This window comes from Hemitrygon akajei, chromosome 4 (genome assembly GCF_048418815.1).
Source record: "Hemitrygon akajei chromosome 4, sHemAka1.3, whole genome shotgun sequence".
Lineage (NCBI taxonomy): Eukaryota > Metazoa > Chordata > Chondrichthyes > Myliobatiformes > Dasyatidae > Hemitrygon > Hemitrygon akajei.
In genome coordinates, this window is record NC_133127.1 from 134,827,990 (window position 1) to 134,850,774 (window position 22,785).

Below are 22,785 nucleotides of genomic sequence, written 5' to 3' on the forward strand. Positions count from 1 at the left end.
AGTTCCTCAGAGATGTTGACAGCCAGGAGCTTGCAACTGCTCACCCTTTCCACTTCTAATCCTTTGATGAGAATTGTTATGTGCTCCCTCAAAACTTACACTTCCTGAAGTCCACAATCAATTCTTTGGTCTTACACTGTTGCTGCAACACCACAAAACCAGCTGAACTCTCTCATTCCTCTACGCCTCCTTACCACTATCTGAAATTCTGTCAACAAAACTTAGGTCACTGGCAAATTTATAGAAGGCATTCAAGATGCACCAAGCCACACAGTCATGGGTTTATAGAGAAGGTAGAGCAGTGGGTGAAGCACACATCCTTGAGGTGCACCAGCTTGACTGTCAGCAAGGAGATACAGGCACCGTGGTTTTGAAGCCTTTTGATTAGAAATTAGGTATGATTGTGTTGAATGCTGAGCTGTAGTCAATAAATAGCAGCTGTAAGTAATTACTAAGATTGTCCAGGTAGTCCAAGGCGGAGTGGAGAGCCAGCAAGACTACGTCCACTGTAGACCTATTGTAGTGATAGGTAAATTGCAGCAGCAGCAGGTCCAGGTCCTTGCTGAGGCAGGAGTTCATTCGAGCCATGATCAACCTCTCAAAGCATTTCATCACAGTAAGTGTGAGTGCTACTGACCCACAGTTACAAGTAACCCTGCTCTTCTTGGACACTGGTATGATTGTCGATCTGTTGAAGCAGGTGCTCTGACTGCAGCAGTGGAAGATTGAAGAGGTCTTTGAACACTCCCACCACGTGGATGATGCAGGTTTTGAGCACTCCCTGGTAAACCATTAGGGTCTGGTGCCTTGCAGAGGGTTCACCCTCTTGAAAGATCATCTGATGTTGGCCACCAAGACAGAAATGATAGGGTTGACAATGCTGCAGGATTTGCATAGATGTAATTTTATTCTCCCTTTCAAAGTGTGTAAAAATTCTCATCTAGGAGTGAAGTATCAATGCCATTCATGAAATTATTGTACACACACTGTGTCAGGAATGAAGGCTTGCAAACCCTACCACAGCTGAAATGCATGCAATTCAGTCACTACCTCATTCAGAATTGTTTTTCCCCTCCCCCACTCTTAAGGTAACCTTCTGTAGGTTGTACTTGCCTTTCCTGTATAGTCCAGGAATCAAGCCCTCAGCAGAGTATGAATCTCCTGATTCCTCCACAGCTTTTGATATGGGTTTTGGGTATGTCTTGTATGCTCTCAAAGGCACACTGTGACATAGAGCACTCAGTAAATAACACTAACACACACACTCCTCCCCCCCCGGTCATTCTGCTGTCGTCATGCTGAGTGTGTGCACTGCAATGTCTTCCCTGATATATTCTCATAATGGGTCCTAAACCAAGCTGACACACTTTGGTTGGCTTTATGGTGCCTTCCCCGCCATACATGGCAAAATATTCAATTTCTTTAGTAATGGGAATGTGTAAATGTGCATGCTGTTTGTATACAGTACTCAAGTTAGATACTTTTGTTTATTTTGTAATGATTGTAACTACATTGTGCATATTCTAACTCATGTGCGGTCTTAGCTTAAGTTTGTGGGTAATTAAAGACGTTATGTCCAAGTGCCTAATAAAAGGAGAGAGAGAGAGAGACACACACACACACGCACACGCTGCGAGGAGTTCACACTGGATAAGTACAGAGCTATTATTGTGTTTACTTGTAGATATCATTTTGTAAATATTGGCATTTTTCTTTTCACTATTCACAAATTTTTCTAAGTTTTTGTAACAAGGAGGAGCTAGGAAAAGTGGTGCCAGCAGTTTTTGCAGATCCAGGTTACTTCTTCCAGTTCATTCACGAAACAGTGTATCAGTCACCCAGTCCCCCTTTCTCCCTCTCCGCAAATTGGGGGGGGGGGAAGAGAAGAGGAGAGGGTCAACACTTTTGCTGCTGCTTGTGTATGGGAGGGTGCTTTGGGGTTCTGATGTTTCTATCATTCATTCGATGGGGTTTCTTGCTTGTGGATGTCTGCGAAGAGTAAGAATTTCAGGATGCGTACTGTATACATTCTCTGATACTGAATTGAATTATATGATGTTTGGTTTTTGACGCACCTAATAAACACCCTTGCACTAAAGTGTTTAGTGACTCTAGGCACTTTTTTCCCTTTGGTCATAATCCCTGTATCTAACATATGGTGACACCAGAGGGATGACCAGTCATAAAGGGGTGTGCTCAACTCGGGACAGTAGGATTGCAGTCCAAGTCAGGAAAGCCCAAGGCTAAAAATGAAGCAGATGCTTGGGAAATAGCAGAGTTGTCAGAGGAGGAAGAACTTTAGTCCAGGACCACACGCAGGCCAAATGTAGAAGGGCCTCCAAACCCTCTGTAAAATCTGTTCAGAGACCTTTTGTTTGCCCAGCTGAGGAGAGATAATGCTTTTAGAAAGGAACGCCAAAGTCTGCAGAAGGGTCACGATGCCTTCTTATCAACAAGGTAATGATATTAGGAACCATCTCCTCTAATTGACGAGGATGGCTCAAATATAGCAATGGCCAGAGAAGGAATGCGCCTGCCATCTAATGCCACTTCTGACAGGTAAAGACTACAATGCAATGGATAAAGAGAGGTCCAACAACTATCTGGGCTGAAGTAGGCACTGCTGCTAAAATTTATATCTTGGCAAAAACCTATTACCAACACTTCGGTTCCAGTACTCTACCACCAGGGTAGTTACCCACTGCAACATAACATCACTTGAGGGGCCTCTATCACCCATGGATTCGAACGAGGAGATTGGTGAGCAGCTGCTATAGGTTTTTCCTCCAGATACCAGAGCATGACCTAGTAGATAGACTCAGTGTGGCCTGTCTTGCCCTGCAGTACCTCAATGCCCAAAAGGGGGCACCATCACAATCATTCTGAAGCCAAAGAGAACAATTCTCCAAGGGACTCTCAGGGTAACTCTGCAGAATTAGAGCAAAAAAATCTTTGCTATCTTCTTCTAAACAGCCAGGTCATAAGTCCTCTGTGTCTCCTCTTAAGATGACCAAATTGTCAGGTATATGCTATGTACTGAGAGAGAGCGTGATGATAATGACTGTAAATGATTGTATGGGAAACCAGATACCTTGGCTGCCAGCTGGAGACGTTCGAGCACAGACAGACAAAGCAGAAGTGATCCATAACAGTCCATGACCTCACACCGAGGAAGTGAAGTCCATCCTGGGTCTGGTAGGGTGGCATCACGGGTTCATTCCCCAATTCACCACTTTGGCTACACTTCTGATTAATCCTACTAGGAAAGTTGTAAGCAACCCAGTGATGTAGATAATGTGGACAATGGTGTGAAAATGCTCGTCAAGCCCTTAAAGCCTACATACTTCACCTGTCCTTCAGAGCTTTGACTTTGACAAACAGTGCTGTGTCCAGGTGGATGCCTCAGGAGTAGGCATTGGAGTAGTGAAGAGTGACGAGTCCTTAAAACTCCTCCCAAGGGAAACCAAGTATTCCACCATTGAAAAGGAGTGTCTGGTCATTTAATAGGCCCTTGACAGCCTCCAGTACTACCTCCTTAGCAGGGAGTTTGACCTTTACACAGACCGTTGACATACATTCAAACAAGCAAGAACCATAATGCCAGAGTAACACAGTGGTACCTAGACTCCAATCCTTTGAGTTTTGCATCCACCATAAAGCAGGGAATTGGAATATTCCTGCAGATTACTTGCCTTAGCTGCTGAGCATCTTAGCGCTTCAATGTCTTTCCCGATACTTTATTATAATGGGTCCTAAACCAAGTTGATGTCCTCAGGTTGGCTTTATGGTGCCTTTCCCACAATACACTGCAGAATAATAATTTCTTTAGGAATGGGGATGTGTAAATGTGTACATGGTGTTTATATACTGTAGTTAAGGTAAATATATTTATTTAATAATATGACTAGCTACATTGTGAGGTGCATCATATTTTAATTCATGTATAGTCAAGTTAACTTTGGTAAAAATGACATGTCCTCATGCCTAAAAAAAGGAACTCATCGCCCTCAGTAACAGAGATAGGAGCTGTGAATTCATACTCAACAATAAGTACAGAGCTATTATTGCGTTTTCTTTTAGAAATCATTTTGTAAATATTGGCATTGATCTTTTCACTATTCACTAATTTTTAAGTTTGATTTTTGATGTACTGTATCTAATAAACACCCTTGCAGTAATAGCTAAGCAACTCCAGCCACTGATTCTTTAGTCATAACCCACTTATTTAGCACACACATTCATGCACATAGGTTTTGATGAAGTTGGTAACAATTGGCATATCTGTTCACACTGGAAGATGAAACCCTGAATATTGTCCAGTCTGCTGACTCAAAGCAGTCCTATATGCACTGCTCCATCTTCTTGATCTTCACCACTGACACTGCAGTCTCTAGTCTCTGCCTATACACTGGGAGCAGAAGTACAGCCAGGTGTGAGTGAAGTATGGCATGGTAAGCGTTCTCGATGGTGATATAACAGTGGACAAGTGTGTTGGTTCCTCCATTTCCACAGATGATATCTTGGTAGTACTTGGTCAGAGAATTTTTCAAGCTGGCTTGGGTGAAATCACCCACAATGATAGGGAAGGCATCGGGGTGCGTAGTTCCGAGCCTGCTGATCACAGTGCTCAGTTTCTCCAGAGCCTGCCTGATGCTGGCTTGAGGTGGACTGTACACCACTACCAAGATAATGGCGGAAATCTCCCTTAGCAGATAAAAAGGACAACCTTTGACTGCCAGATGTTCCAGGTTGGGTGAGCAGGATTGAGACAGAAGCTGCCATATTTGTGCACCACGATGAGTTATTCATAAAGCACATACACCAACCTCTGCCTTTAGAAGACTGAGCTATCCTGTATTGGCAGAGAATGATGAAGTCATCGAGCTGCATTGCCACATCCAAAATGGCGCCCATGAACCATGTTTCCATGGAGTAAACTATGTAGTCCTTGATGTCCCTCTGGTACAGCAATCTTGCTGAGGTCTTCAATTTTATTTTCCAGAGTCCATATATTCACCAGCTGATGCACCATCAATAACTCTCTGAGACGTGAGGCGAGATATAGGCTTTTATTGACTGGAAGAAAGAACAAGCAGCAATTGACCACCATGCTACATCCTGGAGACTGAGGGCAAGGCTCAGGCCCCAATCGCCTTTATACCGGGGTCCGTGGGAGGAGCCACGGTCAGTGGGAAGAGCCACGGGGGGGGGGGGGGGGTGTCCAGACAGGTATATGCAGTTCACCACATTCACCCCCCTCCCTTGGTTTTAAAAGAGAGTCCCCATGGGGCGAAATTTCTTACAAGTATATTTACAGATTAAGTCTATCAGGTGGTCGAATCTGTCGCTGCGATCTACGTAGCACCGGCTGCGATTGCACAGGTGCCGGTGGTGATTGCACCGGAGACAGTGGTTGTGCTGGTTCCGGCCTAACTGGAGGTGTCAGCCCACTAGGCGTCAGTGATCCCTCATGCGTGTGCGAGGCACCTGGTATATGCGCGTGCGAGACGCCCGGTATAGGAGTGTCGTAAGGAGTCTGTGTAGGGCTCGGTGTGTGCGGTGTCACCTCGGGTACAGGGTTCATAGTTACCATGGAGTGTTCGGGGTAGTGGTCTGCTGCTCCTGCGGGCGCCAGGTCGCGGACGGAGACCGTGTCCTCCCGCCCATCAGGTAAGACCACGTAGGCATACTGGGGGTTCGCATGTAGTAGGTGAACCCTCTCTACCAGCAGGGAGTATTTATTGCTCCGCGCATGTTTCCGGAGCAGCACTGGCCCTGGGGATGTCAGCCAAGCCAGTAGGGTGGTCCCAGCAGCAGACTTCCTGGGAAAAGAAAAGAGGCGCTCATGAGGGGTGGCATCGGTGGACGTACATAACAGAGAGCGGATAGAGTGGAGTGCCTCGGGGAGGACCTCCTGCCATCGAGAGACTGGCAACCCTTTTGACTTAAGGGCTAAAAGTGTGGCCTTCCACACTGTGGCATTCTCCCTCTCCACCTGTCCATTTCCCCGGGGATTATAGCTCGTGGTCCTACTAGTAGTAATGCCCCTAGCCAGCAGGTACTGGCGCAATTCGTCACTCATAAAGGAGGACCCTCTATCACTGTGGATATAGCAGGGATATCCGAACAGAGTGAAGAGCTGGTGCAGGGCTTTTATGACGGACGTGGCAGTGGTGTCGGGGCAGGGGATGGCAAAGGGGAACCGCGAGTACTCGTCGATAATGTTGAGAAAGTAGACATTGCGGTCGGTGGAGGGAAGGGGGCCCTTAAAGTTAACACTCAGTCGCTCAAAGGGGCGGATGGCCTTGATAAGTTGCACCTTTTCAGGACGGTAGAAGTGTGGTTTGCACTCAGCGCAGACTTGGCAGTCCCTGGTCATCGTCCTGATGTCCTCAACGGAGTACAGCAGGTTCCGGGCTTTCACGAAATGGTAAAATCGGGTGACGCCCGGGTGGCAAAGATCTGCATGGAGGGCGTATAGCCGGTCGATCTGTGCGCTGGCACACGCTCCCCGGGATAGGGCATCAGGGGGCTCATTGAGCCTTCCAGGCCGGTACAGGATGTCATAGTTGTAGGTGGAGAGTTCTATTCAAAATTTTATCATTTTTGATTTTGCCCCGCTGTTGGTTGCTGAACACGAACGCAACTGAGCGCTGGTCGGTCAGCAAGGTGAATCTTTTGCTGGCGAGATAGTGCCTCCAGTGCCTAATAGCTTCCACTATGGCCTGGGCTTCTTTCTCCACCGCGGAGTGCCGAATTTCAGGGCCTTAAAGGGTACGAGAGAAGAATGCTACTGGCCTGCCTGCCTGATTGAGGGTAGCAGCCAGTGCGAAATCGGAGGCATCACTCTCTACTTGGAAGGGAATGGTGTCATCCACCGCATGCATCGTTGCTTTGGCAATGTCCCCTTTAATGCAGCTGAAGGCCGCGCGGGCCTCGGCAAAATGTGGTAGACTTGACCAGGGGGCGGGCCTTGCCTGTGTAATGGGGGACCCATTGGGCGTAATAGGAAAAGAAGCCCAGGCACCGTCTGAGGGCTTTGAGGGTGGTGGGAAGAGGGAGTTCTAACAGGGGGCGCATACGGTCAGGATCAGGGCCAATGACCCCGTCCTCCACGACATACCCAAGAATAGCGAGTCGGGTGGTTCCAAACACACACTTGTCCCTGTTATAAGTAAGGTTCAGGGCTTTGGCCACTTGGAAAAATCGTTGGAGGTTGGCGTTGTGATCCGACCAGTCGTGACCACAGATGGTGATATTATCCAGACTGGGAAATGTGGCCTTCAGTTGGCACTGGTCCACCATCCGGTCCATTTCCCTCTGGAAGACAGAGACACCATTTCTGACACCGAAGGGGACGCACAGGAAGTGATAGAGCCTGCCGCCCGCCTCGAAGGCGGTGTAGGGGCGGTCCTCTGGGCGGATGGGGAGCTGGTGATAAGCGGATTTCAGATCTATTGTCGAGTACACCTTGTACTGAGCTATCTGGTTGACCATATCCGCGATGCGGGGTAGGGGGTACGCGTCAAGCTGCGTGAACCTATTGATGGTCTGGCTATAGTCCATGACCATCCTATTTTTCTGCCCGGTCCGAACAACGACCATCTGGGCCCTCCAAGGACTTGTGCTTGGCTCAGTGATCCCCTCCCTGAGCAGCCGCTGCACCTCTGACTGAATGAAGGCCCTGTCCCCCACGCTGTACCTCTTGTTTTTAGTTGCCACAGGTTTACAGTCGGGGGTCAGGTTGGCGAACAGCAGTGGGGGAGGGATCTTGAGGGTGGAGAGGCTGCAAGTGGTGTCAGTAGTGCAGCTGTCGGCATGGTGCTGGGTGGGATGTGTGGGTCGGTGTGTGTGTGTGGTCAGTAGCGGGGTATATGACGAAGTCCCACAAAACTGAGGATTCCTGACAGTGAGTGGTGGGAGGGGCCCTTCATATGCCATAGTCACACTTTCGAGGTGGCTCTGGAAGTCCAGCCCCAATAGCATAGGCGCGTACAGTTGAGGCATGACCAGTAGCGCAAAGTTCCGATATTCTGTGCCCTGCACCACCAATGTCGCTACACAACCCACCCGGATGTCTGTGGAATGCAACCCAGAAGCCATGGTGACTCTCTGGCTTACCGGCCGTGTCACGAGTCCGCAGCGTTGCACCGTGTCCCGGTCAATAAATCTCTCAGTGCTGCCTGTGTCAAACAGGCAGCTAGTCCTGTGCCCCTCCACCAGGTTGTCCATCATTGACCTTGCAAGCTGGTGTGGGGCACTTTGGCCGAGGGTTATGGAGGCCAGAGTTGAACTGCCGTCTTGGTGCCCGGTAAGCACCGGTGGGTCGGGGGCGGGGCGAGGTGGCGCCGACAAAGATGGTCGCCCCCATCCAGGCAGGCAAGATGGCCGCCCCCATGCTTCACACGAGGCGGGCAGGCAAGATGGTGGCCCCCATGCCTCACTCGCAGGGCTGCCCGACCCCGCTCGTGGTTCAGACTTACAGACCTTGGCGAAGTGGCCCTTCTTCCTGCAGCCGGAGCAGGTAGCTTCTTGGGCCGGGCAGCGTTTTCGGGGGTGCTTTTCGAGTCCGCAGAAGTAACACTGTGCGGACTTGCGACTGGCAGCAGCTGTGGTCAGTTTCGGGGAGTTCGTGGACTCGCGACTGGCAGCAGCGACGGCGAATTCGCTCGCAGGTGGCAGGGTCTGAGGTGTCCACGGGACCGGCGGGGGATCGCGCGGCTGGACAGCATCAGCGTTATGCAGAGCAGCCTCCAGCAGGTCGGCCGTCTCGATCGCCAAGTGTAAGGTAAGATCGGCATTTTCCAGCAGCCGCTGGCGCACGTACACTGACCTGATCCCCGTAACGAAGACGTCTCATACTAGCAGCTCTGCATGTTGTTCCGCCATCGGACCTTTGCAGTCGCAAGTTCGCACGAGTGTCTGTAGGGCTCGGAGAAACTCTGCACTGGACTCATCAGGTCGCTGTCGCCGCGTCGCTAAGCGATGTCTTGCGTAGACAGTATTCACCGGCCGCAGGTACTGTCTTTTGAGGGCATCCAGTGCCCCTTGGTAGGTCGGCAGGTCCCTGATAAGTGAGTAAACTTTTGGGGTGACCCTCGAAAGGAGAATTCTGTGCATAACAGTGGGCTCAGTCGCACGAACCTCCTCCAAGTATGATTGGAAGCATGCAAGCCAGAGTTCAAAGGCAAGAGCTGCTTCTGAGTTTTGAGGGTCCAAGTCTAATTTTTCCGGACGTAAAATACTTTCCATGTTTTAAAACTTCCAGTCAATAAAATTGATGCACCATCAATAACTCTCTGAGACGTGAGGCGAGATATAGGCTTTTATTGACTGGAAGAAAGAACAAGCAGCAATTGACCACCATGCTACATCCTGGCTACTGAGGGCAGGGTTCAGGCCTCAATCGCCTTTATACCGGGGTCTGTGGGAGGAGCCACAGGAGCAGTCAGCGGGGGGGGGCATGTCCAGACAGGTATATGTAGTTCACCACACCAGCACAATTGTCAGGAGTAAAAGTCTAAAGCCTCTGCATTTCAATCGAACGTGTAGGCAGGCATGGCATCTTTGCTTCTGCTTTCTTAAAGGGGAACTGTACTTAAGGTTCATCGACTTTGCGTATTGATGGATCTTTTTTTAAAACATCTTAAAATGATCCGAGGCCATGACTGCAGATTTCAGCCATAGTTGTATTAAACAGGAACATTTGAGGTTTCTTGTCTGAGCTGCATGCAAATAGTCGCAACTTCATTGCACCATATTGAATGTCACCATTCCACTATCTAACATTATTGTCCCTTTAATAAAGAGATAGACTTAGGGGAAAAAAAAGTAACAAACACTTCCCCGAAAGTTGGCCGGCTGGTGGCGTAGTGGCATCCGCGCCAGAGTTCAGAGCGAAGGCTCCTGAGTTTGAATCCAGCCGGCTCCCTTGCACACTTTCCAGCCGTGCTGGGTGAGCATTGAGCTAGCAACTTGGCCTCATAAAAACAAGAAAGCCTGCTAAAGCCACGGCGTCCTGATGACTCCACTCAGAGTTGAGGGCCTTCTTCTTCTTCCCCCACCCCCCCAGAAAGTTGCCACTGCTTGCCCTGCTCATTGAAGCCTGTTGTTCACTAAAACTTTCACCTCAATCACAAATAGCACTTCTACTTCAAAGCAGCTTTTCTCAAAATGGCCACCCTGTTAGAACCTGCCTCCCTTTTATTTATTGCTAAGGCAATCAACAGTGAAACAAACTACTTATCCGCAACACATTATAGAAAATCATATTATACATCCAGATTTTGTACAAAATGAAATTCAGAAAATATTTTTAAATTTCCCTTTGAACAATAGCCTCTCCCACAGTGTCACCAGTAGAGTGCATTCCAAATTTCCTCTGAAGTTGTCTGGACAAAAGAGCTCCTAGCAGAAAACAGGCTGAGGAATATCTGCTACAACTGCCAATGTCATTTCTGTAGAATGAGTAATTTTTTTTGTGTATGAAACCCCCGTTATACTGGGCATCTCTAGAAACGGCTCGTTAGCCTTTCGGTAACAACCACTTGACTCGGTGGCGAGGAAACTCACCCTTCCCAAGCTTTTTGTGTGCATACATCTAGGACTTGGTCGTACCAAATCCAGGAGGTTGGGATGTCATGCCCACCCAGACTTGAGTTTGTGTGAATGCTGTGTGATTTACCATCCTTTGCCATCATCCATCAGCATGAAATAACAGATCATACACTGCATACAATTATAAAAGAATATTTATAAATGTTAACTTAACCAAAGAGCTGTATAGAAAAGTAGAAAAAAAACATAAAGGGCCCATTATAATTAAACAGTCAATTGTGCACAGGTTGGAACTCAAATCTTCCAAAAGCCATATTCACTGACCCTCGATAGACCTCCGCACCTTGGGCTTCATTGAATCGTGTTTTCCCACCAGACTGAATCCTACCACCAGTTCTCTCCAGTGTCTTCTCTCCCCATCTTCCACCAAAAAAGGACCTCAACCCACCTCAATGTTCCTAATGCTCTAACAGTATTTAAAACTCTAACAATTCATTTGGGCTGCAGATATGCACCCCGCTCAGAACATAAGCAGTAGTTATAAGCAATTGCAGCAAAGCTCAATCCCTGCATCTTAATCACTTTCCTAGACAATAGTTGAAGACAGGCTGAAACACAAACCCACAATCAATGCTTACAAAAATCACACAGCGTTCAACAAATTCAATCCGAGATGAAGCCCCTACAATGAAACTGGGCATCTCTAGAAATGGCTCGTTAGCCTCTCGGTAACAGCTACCAGACTCCGCAGCGAGGAAACCTACCTTTCTCAGGCTTCGTACATCTAGGGTGTATATGTCTTGGGTTTTGGTGCTGCCAAGTCCATGAGCTTGGGATGTCTCGCCCACCCAAACCCTAGTTTGTGTGAATGCTGTGAGATTTACTGCCCCCTGCAATCGTCCATTGGCAAGAAATAACAGATCACATACTGCATACAATTATAAAGGAAGTATATTTATGAGTGTTAACTTAACCAAAGAGCTAGTAAAGAAACAAAAATAAAAAGAGCCCATTATAATTAATCAGATGTGTACTGGTTGGACTCGCATCTTCTAAAAGCCATATTCACCGATCCTCAGTAGACCACTGCACCTTGGGCACTATTGAATCACATTTTGCAACTGACAATCCAATCCTACAGCCTGTTCCCTTCAGCATCTTCTCTCATCTCCCACCGAAGACCTCGTCCCACCTCAGCATATGTCTCAATAGCCTGTTCACCCAGCATTCTCTAGAATCATCTCCCAGTTGCACTCTCCTGATTGGGTGCCACACATTCCTACGCATCCCTCATCTTTTAACAACAACCCAAACACTGCCAGCAGAACCTACTGCTTCTACAGAAAGATCATTACAGAAATACCCTACAACATTAGTAATAAAACCTTTACCAGGGTGTTACATGTATGTAGCTCTTGCCCAATTTTTAATTGCATGTCTTCAATTTTTTTTATATTGCTCTGAATAATTGTTAATATTCCAAATACAGATTCTTGACAGAACATTGGGTTACCTGCCCTAATAACTTCTATGATTACAAATTTTGTGTGGTCCTGTAACAGATGTGGATGGCACCTCATATATGAAATGTCATATAGTAACATCTTTTAATACCAATTTACCTCATTATTTATCCACATCAACTTAAAATTACTAGTGTTGTTCACCCCCCCCCCCGAATGGACTATAGCTTATAGTTTTGCAGACTCATTCTTATTGTTTCCTTCAAATAGTCAAGCAGTGAACTTCCTTTTACAACCCCCATATGTTATATCGACAAGTGTTTTTAGGTATGTCCATCTTTGTCAAATCTGACAAAAAACTACACTTCACTATAGACCTATTCCTGGTGCACTTCCTTTCTCCACAGTCCATGTACATGTCACTTTCCAAACCTGGGCTTATTTTCACTTGACCTATATGATTGATTTTTTAAAAACTGATTTCCCATCCAATTACAGTACTGAACCAAGACGTAGAAAAAAGCTGGATGAACTTAGCAGGTCGGGCAGCATCCTTTAAAAGGAGCAGTCAACGTTTTGGGTTGAGACCCTTCATCAGGACTAAAGGAGGAGGGGGCAGGTGTCCTATAAAGAAGGTGGGGGGAGGGTGGAAAACCAGAGTACAGTACTGAGCCCTCCACTCAAAACCACAAATGGCACCCTGTGGGACCATCACATGGTAGACCAACTACTTTTATCGTTTTCAACTTCTTTGTAGTGTTCAGCATTATTGGCCACATTGTCTCCTTAAAACTCCTCCTCTCCATCCCCAGCTGAGCACAGCCACACTCATTAAACTCTTTGCCTTTCTATCTCCTTAACCTTAACAGACATCTAAATTCCCAGTTCTTTAACTAACCCTTTGCTTCTCTGTTACAAGATCACTACATGCAGGCTGCTTCTTGCCTTGAAAATGTTGTCATGTTAGAAATGCTATTTAATAACATCATGTATATAAACTAGCTTGCATTAAAACTAACAGAAATGCTCTAAGACAGTGTTGGTCTCTGACTCTACAACCAGTTCACCCTCAAGCTCAAGTAATGTGAACCAGATATCTTTGTCAGGACGAGGATTGCTGGCATTCATTGATCATCCCAAATGCCCCTGAACAGAATCAACAACATTTCGTTACATCTGGAGTCACAGGTAGCCCAGACCAGGTTTGGATGACAGACTTCCCTAGGCATACAAGAGGAACACATACTATAAATGATAGAACCCCTAGGAACACTGAGGAATCGTGGGGGTGCAAACCAAAATCTTCTTGATAAAGTGGTAAAGAGGACAGTTGGCAGGCTGACCTAATTGATAAGGCCATTGAGCATAAAAGTTGCTGAGCCACAGTACAGCAATGTCGAATTTTGGTTAGACTACATTTGGATTATTGTGCGCAGTTCTAATCACCTCACTATAAAAAGGATGCAGGGAATTTGAAGAAAACGCAGAAGAACACAACGGGTCAAGCAGTATATGGGTGAGGAAAGGAATTGTCAATACAATCATACTACAATAATAGTTGCCTTATTAATGAATACAAAATAAAGACCTGGTTATTGCTCACCAAAATTTGTCTTAATAAATGACAATTCAGCAGCAGGAAATTGATTCTCACCACCCCCCACCCCACATTAGAAAGCTGATGGTGGCCCGATAGAAATCTATAAAATTGAGAAGCATCGATGGAGTGAAAGTTCAGTCCTTTTTCTCTGGAAGGAGAAACTCCCAAAGAAAAAGGGACATATACTACAGGGCATAGCTTTCAGGTCAGAGGGGAAAAAGTTCAAAGAAGATGCACAAGGCAAATTAATTTTAAAAGCTCAGGGTATGAGATGCCTTGAAATACACTGCTGGGGTAGTTGATAGATACAAATATCAGAGATGTTTGGACGAACAGATGTACACACAGGGAATCAAGGAATATGGGTCACATGTAAACAAATGGAATTATTTTAGGTTGGCACAGACTGGGGTGGGGGGGGAGGGGAGTGGAAAAAGACAATGAAGGACTTATTCTATGCTGTACTGCTCTGTTATAGTTTACCTCTGAACAATGAGCGTAAGGAGGAAGCAAGATTTCTCTTTATTTAATTGATAGGATTTCCACAGAGATACTGAATGAACATTTGCAGCCCTCATGATCTTCTGGTCTTCAATGCAACCTCAAGCTTATCCATAACTAGGCCTTTTATGCGCTTTATTTGCCCAATTAATCTTACATTTCTCCATTGCCTATGTCATGTAACTACATTTACTGGAAACTGCCAATATGACCATAGAAGCTATTATGTAACAAATTGGGACAAAAATACAATTTCTAAAGGGGAACTATGCTTTTACTCCACGCCAAATTTCCAATAAAAAGAGGTGTAAGAGAACTGTGGAATTGACACTGTAACTGAAGGCTGACAAAAAGGAGGCAAGAAAGCAGGAGTTGAACCAGGAGCCAAAAACCTGAGGCTCTGAGACTTCAAAGCTCCCTCTAAGACATTACAAAAGAAGATATAAGTATTACAGGTGTAAGCTATGTGTATCCCCACATCCCATGCCTACAATATCATAACTGATTGTTCAGTTCTAAACCACCTGCCACACCAGTATAATTCCCCTTGATTCCCTTACAATGAAACAAAGCTTCCATTCCAAACTCATCATCAAACATCAAGACCTGCGCCTTTGTACCTCCCTCTGCAACTCGATCCTCAACTTCCTCATTAGCAGACCTCAGTCAGTAAGGATTGGTAACCACATCTCCGCCTTGCTGACCATCAACACAGGTGCACCTCAACGCTGCGTGCTTCACCCCTTGTATTCCTTTCTTAGCACACGTGACCATGTGGCTAAATACAGTTCCAATGCCACTGTTGATGAACAAATCATGGGTGGGGGACACCTGTTTGAGAGGCACCACAACAAAAGCCTCTCACTCAACATCAGTAAAACTGAACTATTAGTCGTTGACTTCAAGAATGGGAAGTCTACGTTGCTGGATTGGCAATGGAGAGGGTCAGCAGCTTTAAACTCATTGGCATTATCATACAAGAGGTCTTATCCTGGGCCCAGCACATACATAGAAGTATCTTCTGCTCAGTAATCAGATTCTTATTTTGTTCTTGTGTCCTGGTCAGCAGTGCTATAGATTACATATACAGTACATATGAAAGAGGTTTGTTTTTATATTGCTTTTCAAACACATTATGAAGTCAATAAAGAACCAAAGTTGTAATGCAGAGCTCACAAACGGGTGTTCATATTTGACAGAAGGCAAGAAACAAGGCAGCAATTTGACCTCCCATGCTCTACCATCCAATATAATCACAATTTATGCTATATTTTCACATCACGTTCCTGAAATGACCCCGTATCACTTGAGGAATTTTCTGATCTATATCTGAGTCTCAAATATATTTAGTCACCACCCACCATAGCTCTATTGGGTGATGCACTTGGCAGTCAGTTTAATACGCACAAGTAATGACAAGAATGCCTCTCTGCTCCCTTCCTAACCGCTGCAAGCCCCTGATTAAAGGATCAATATTGTGACGAAATATCAGGACGAGAAGATTCCAAACTTAGTTCCACCAAGCTGTGGTACCTGGATCAAGCAGACAGGGTCCCCACAGTTTTCCCTCTCAAGTATTTCCACAGTGTCATACTAAATTCACAATGCAGACAGTGCATCTCTGCAACGTAACTTTTTAAAAATATATTTTTTATTACATTTTTAAGAGAATTACATAAAATGAATAGAATAATAATGAAAATTAATATTAGCCTTCCCCCCTCCCCTTAACCCTTCCCCCCTTAACATCCCTGTCTAAAAAAAAGAAAAAAGAAAAAAAAAAGAAAAAAAGAAAAAAAAGGATTGCCTGGATGTCGGAGGATCCCCACATGCTCCATGGAGTTCAAAATAACTTTAGTATATATCTTTATTTTTTCCCCCAAATAACTAATAATTTTATCTTCAAAGGACCTATATATTTAGTCCTATCTTTTGCAGATAGGGGTGACAAATTTTCAAAAATATATCATAACCATTTCTTAAATTATAAGTAATTTTTTCAAGTGGAATGCAGCTATATATTTCATTATTCCTACAGTCCATAGTTAAGTATAAGTCTGACTTCCAAGTAACTGCAATAGCTTTTTTGGCTACTGCCAATGCAATTTTTATAAATGTTTTCTGATATTTATTCAATTTAGGTTTTGGTATTATCCCTTCAATATCGCCTAATAAAAATAATATTGGGCTATGTGGAAGTTGTATTCCAATAATTTGTTCCAGTAAAAGTCTTAGATTTATCCAAAAAGGTTGAATTTTAAAACAAGACCAAGTAGAGTGTAAAAAAGTACAGATTTCTTGATTACATCGGAAACATTGGTCAGATAAATTTGGGTTTAATCTATTTTTTTTGTGGTGTAATATATAATTGATGTAAAAAATTGCATTGTACTAATCTAAGTCGGACATTTTTTTTGTTACGGGGGAGCTGGAGGAGCTTCTGATCGATTGCTGCGGGATTCACGTGTATAATCATGGCGATTGCCATGACCCGTAAAACAGAGGGGGGTAATGTTGTGTTTCTATTCATTCACAACATTAGTGGGGGGTATTTTGTTATTTTTTTTTATTTACTATCTATCTTTCTTCTATTTTTCTTTTTTTGCCTGGATGATTGGGGGTGGGGGGGGGGGGGGGAGAGAGACACATACCAACATGGAGAATTTTAAAGAGATTCCCCAAGATATTATGAATGACTAATTTACCCAATTTTTTAAGTTTTAATGTTAATGGGCTTAATGGACCTGTGAAAAGAAAGAGAGTTTTAACATATATTAAGAAAATGAAAGGAGATATAGCTTTTTTGCAGGAAATATTTAACAGAGACAGAACATCAGAAATTAAAGAGAGATTGGGTTGGAAGTGTTATTGCAGCTTCATTTAATTCAAAGTCGAGGGGAGTTGCAATTTTGGTTCATAAAACCTTACCAATTAAAATACAAAATGTACTAATTGATTCTGTGGGGAGATATGTGATTATACATTGTCAAATCTTTTTGGAATTATGGACTCTTATGAACATTTATGCACCAAATGAAAATGATGCAAAATTCATACAAGAAGCTTTTTTGAATTTGGCTGGTGCACATGATAAAATATTAATAGGTGGAGATTTTAACTTTTGTTTAGACCCAGTTCTAGATAGGTCAACTAAGGCTGTTACAAAATCAAAAGTAATAAAGCTAACTTTATCATTGATGAAAGACTTAAATTTGATTGATATATGGAGAAGAATTAATCCGAGAAAGAGATTATTCATTTTATTCAAATAGACATAAAACTTATTCAAGGATTGATTTTTTCCTATTATCAATGAATATTCAGGATAGAGTGAAAAGTGTGGAATATAAAGCAAGAATATTGTCAGATCATTCCCCTTTGATAATGACAATGATAATGATGGATAAGGAGGAATTGATTTACAGACGGACATTTAATTCAATTTTATTAAAACGTCAAGATTTTTGTGATTTTATGAACTTAGATGTATTGCATCTTTTTTTGATGAAGAAAAACCGGCATGGATTAGAATAGAGCTAGATAAGATGGGAGAAAATATACCAGAAGATTTTATATATAAATGGGAATCCAAATGGACACGGGAAAAGAAAGAATCTCTTATATTAAAACATTTGATCGATTTATGGAATAAGGTAAATGTGGATGATGAGATCAAGAAATCTTTATTAGCAAAGAGAACCCTAATCCATGTAGGTGCACATGGAAAATGGACCAAAGTTGGACAGTTTCTGTGACAACCCATACTAAACCAATAGACGTGGCCCCAGACACACATGCACGGTAAAAGGGCCTTTTTTTGCGGGGGGTAGGGGGATGGGAAAGAGGAAGATTTATTGTTGTAAGGAGAATGCTTACACTTTTTTGAAAGATAGCAATTTTGCAACGACTTAAATCGGTGGAAACAGGGCAAGATATGAAGAATTGGGAGCCGTACCGGAGATATGCTCTGATGTTTTCAGCTTGCATTTCATGCAGCAATTTGCTCCGAATATCTCGATTTTTCACCGGAATGAAGTGGATACACGGTCGACCAATCCATCCTTGAACAGAAAATTACAAATTCAGTTAACGAAATTAATCTGATTCAATTGGATTTAATTTATAGCTTATAATTAAACTTCGAAGCGGGCTCAGGCAGTAGTTAAGAAAATACACTTAACAACATGCAGATGTTTCATGGTTTAACTAGGAGTTATACAAATAACGGTCTAATTAAAACCAAAATCGCAAACTTCAAGTCGATCTGGCCCTCTGCAGCGGCCTCCGGAGAAATTGCGCACATTATTTGATACGCCTTGCTCACCTATTAGAAATCCAACAAAGAAGACAGCGGAAAATATCAACGACCTGCGCGTCCACTTGCACAAGACGTTTCCCGACCTCATCATGACTGTCTTATCACTTCTCCCCGCTGAAAGAAAGCCAAGACTGAGCGAAGAGGTGCTGGGAGCAATTCACTACCTCGTGAAACTCTGCGAGAGATTACGGGAATGTTGGCCATACTTAAATCTTCGGCACAAATTGCTCAGCTTGCAGATACCTTAAATAAAAAAAAGTACTCAGATGTCCCTTAGATATGCTCATTGAATACAAATGAATATTCAAAGTTAATTTATTATCAAAGTACGTATATGTCCCCATGAACCACCCTGAGATTCATTTTCTTGCGGGCATATTCAATAAATCCATAATAGACTAGTAACCATAATAGCAGACCGCACCGTCTTGGGCGTTCAACCAATGTGCAAAAGACACCGTATTGTGCAAATACAAAAATAAATAATAATAAATATCAAAAACATGAGATGAATAGTCCTTCAAAGTGGGTCTATGAGTTGTGAGACGGGGCGGGTGAAGTTGAATGAAGCTATCCACTTTGGTTCAAGAGCGGCGTTAACTGTTTCTGAACCTGGTGTCTAACACTCCTAATGGAGTGTTTAATTTGAACCAATTGGGCTGTTTCGCAATTCAGAGCTGGAGTAGTGGGCGTAGCTCAGATAAATTGAATGATCATCGTGTCACTGCCCCCCCCCCCCCCACTTCCCACGGTAGGAGAGTCTAAAACTAAGAGGCATAAATTTAAGGTGAGGGTTTTGTATTAAATATTTCAGTAATATTTGAGTAATCTGGTGTGTGTGGACGTATTTAAGCATTCTTGTTTATTTAAATAATTCATTATGGTTACATGTTTAAACACGCGAACTACGTAAGTCATGACGCTGTCATCTGTACGTGCGTGCCTCTTCCTTTGAATTACTTTAATGTCTTGAAGTTATAAAACATAAGCAAGGGAAGATTTAAAAGAAACCTGAAGGGAGATGTTTCCATATGGAACACGGTAAATGCATGGAACAAGCTGCCAAACAAAGTTGTAGAGACAGGTCAATTACAACATTTGAAAAAATTTAGATAGCATAAGGGAGTATAGACAGGTGCACGGATGGAAAGTTTTCAGAGCGCTAGGTGGAGGCAAATGTTTAGTAGGCAACGTGGTTGGCATGAAGAGTCTGTTTCTGTTCTTAATGACTCAGAGATAACAATTGTAGATAGAAGCGTTGAAACAGGTCCTCCAACTCACTGAATCCAGTCAGACCTTCAATCACCCAATTACATTAACCATACACTAATACTATTCTAACAACTCTTCTCCAACCCCTCTCCCCAATCAATTTAACCTACTGATCTGCACATCCAAGAACGTGGGAGCAAACCTATATGATCACAGGGAGACATGGGGAATGCACACAGACTGCCACCCCCAAGATTAAGGTCAGCATTGAACACGGGGCTATGCCTCTAAATGGGGGAGGGGATACATCATTCAGCAGATCTACAAGTTACGCTGCTGCATTATTGCCCATGCCTGTAACCTTCAAGGCCAGCACTCTTCCACTGTTGTAATTCCACACCATTGTGGATAACTTGTTACTGAGATGGCTGATGAGATAGAAATCAACAACACACACAAAATGCACCAGAAAGATTTCTTTGATGAGATAAAATGGAACCAGTAGCCAAGATCAGCATGAATGCCCACCAAATTCAAACAACACATTGCTAAGATACCTAACAGGTCACTCTCTGCCCAATGTTAATACTCCTGCAGTTCAGATTTTGCCCAGTTTCTCATATTGACACACCCATAATGAACATGAAGAATACTGAGATACATAATCAGCACCGCCAAGACAATCAAAAGACAATCAAAATCTTCGCCTTTGCAAGAAAGAACATAAGCGTTAGCTTAGAGCTCTGGAATAGGATACAACAGCAAGAGAGAACTCTATTAATAATCTAAATTTGGAACTTGTTAAGGAGTAATCCTATTTTGTCAGGAAAATAGAAGTCAGATGGAATCTTTTAGAAAGAAGTCTTTTCTAGAGCCTGTAGAGACAAATATCCATTAGCAAGTAAACTGGAATAAACACAGCCAATGTCTGAGAGCTATACATAAAATAACATCCACAGCAAGGGATCATAAATAAAACTCAAAACAAGCCCACAATAAGTACCAGGATTGCACAGTATACTAAGTCTTGTGGTACGTATACATCTTTAAGTTTATAGACTACTAAAAGTTTGTCTTCAACTAGAAAGTTGCTAATTATTGACCTTTCTACAGGGATCAACTGGCTGCAGATGGTTTTGGAAAAACAGAAATAAAAATCCATGGTGTGGCAATAATATTAGGACAAATTATGTTTATCTTGATGCATATATCTATTAGCTATTAAGGATAGCTTAAGGTTGGTGGGTTGTTATTATCTTTAAAAAAACTGAACTATGTAATTAACTATTGCACTATATTTGTGGTGTCAATTAAAGAGCAACTACTACAACAAGCCTGTGTTTCCTTGGTGTTGAATAGATGAAAATGGATAACAGGTTTAGAAGATGCATTAAACATAAAGATAGTCACTAGAAATTGCTCATCTCCTATGCTAGAGAAAGCAGATTCCTGTCCTGTTACCTCAGAGTACAACAGCAAACTGATATTTTTCAAAGATGTCTTCAAATGATGCAAGTTAACATAATTCCTGAAATACCTATCAAAGATACTACACCAAAAAGCCCTGCTCCCAGGTGTATTAGAAATAATCAAAATTGCTTTTACTTCAAAGCTCTACAGCTTGGGATGTAGACATCTATTTTTGTTTGCCTTTGATTAGAAACTAGTAATATAGCCATAATTATTTTGTTTAAAGTTTTGCTACAAGAGTGCTGTGCCCAACAGCAGTAAATTTATTTCCTCGGTTGTGGAGTAATCTTTTGTCAGCAAATTGATTTGGAATAATTTGGAAAACACTGGTATTATGTAGTCCTAGTTTAACTATAGTTATGAAGCAACGTCAAAAGCCCTGGACCTCATTCCGAACAGTCATATTCAGAACAAAATTTAGAAACTGTGTTCAATGTGTCCAAAATCAGACCCTTAGTAGCAGCGATACATTTAACAGATCTATGCACTTCATTCTGCTCAATTTGCATTATATGGCACACATTTGCTTCTGGCATTGGAAACTTGTATGTTCATTTCCCTGGTATTTAATGAACGACGGAAGGTTCTAGGTTGAGCAGCTGCCCACATAGACAGGCCAATTCTGTACTCAAATGCCAGACTCTAAATATTTCATGCCGTAACCAAAACTGCAAGAACACATGGTGTCAAAAAAAGAATATTTCCATCTTTTGTAAAAAAAAATGGTGCCGGTGAACCATAATGATATGTTGTGAGTTGCTTACAAAACTTCTAAATACACTTATGAATTACTCTTACTGCAATCTGCAGCCTGTATGTAATTTCCCTTTAAGCAATGTACCACCTTAATAAACTAGTGATTTCATGCTTTTTTAAATGACTCTGAGAACTTGACTCACAAGCACGCAAGTATGGCATCTTTAAGCAGACTAAGGTGCATGACCATGGATGAAAGAGAGGGAGGAGGGGAGAACACCAAGCCAGACTGAAACACCAGGGAATGAAACTTCCTCAATCCATTATCTTGTTAGCAAATGTAATAGCTGGAAAAGATTGAGGTACAGTACTAAGGCAAGATTGCTGTATCGGAGAGAAATGTGGAATTGCTGATTTCTGTGTTTCACAGAAACAGTTCACTCCGGACCTGGCGAACACATTAAGACCCAAGAACTTCTTGATAAACTCAATGAATCAGACTGTTGATTTGGAGAAGGCAAAAGATAAGGGTTTGAGTTTCATTATAAATTAGTTTTGTCACACTCTTGTTTGCTCGACCTGGAACATATGATTACCTGTTCTACTTACCAAGAGATTTCCTCCATGATCCTGATCACAGTTTACATACCATCAATAGACAGACAGACAGACTTTATTGATCCCGAGGGAAATTGGGTTTCGTTACAGTCGCACCAACCAAGAATAGTGTAGAAATATAACAATATAAAACCATAAATAATTAAATACATAAATTATTCCAAGTGGAAATAAGTCCAGGACCAGCCTATTGGCTCAGGGTGTCTGACACTCCGAGGGAGGAGTTGTAAAGTTTGATGGCCACAGGTAGGAATGACTTCCTATGACGCTCAGTGTTGCATCTCGGTGGAATGAGTCTCTGGCTGAATGTACTCCTGTACCTAACCAGTACATTATGGAGTGGATGGGAG

The 22,785-nt window shown here is 43.2% G+C and overlaps 1 protein-coding gene across 1 annotated transcript in view; it reads right to left on the reverse strand.

Annotated features, from left to right (window-relative positions):
• The window catches only part of naalad2 (N-acetylated alpha-linked acidic dipeptidase 2), a 112,697-nt gene extending 93,694 nt beyond the window's left edge, over nt 1-19,003 (reverse strand). The window contains exons 1-2 of the mRNA XM_073043352.1: nt 18,446-19,003; nt 18,077-18,182 (exon numbers count right to left, since the gene is read on the reverse strand). Coding sequence (XP_072899453.1) covers nt 18,077-18,182; nt 18,446-18,530 — 191 coding nt within the window. The 5' untranslated portion in view covers nt 18,531-19,003. The remainder of the gene's footprint in view (nt 1-18,076; nt 18,183-18,445) is intronic.
• Between the last annotated feature and the right edge of the window lie 3,782 nt (nt 19,004-22,785).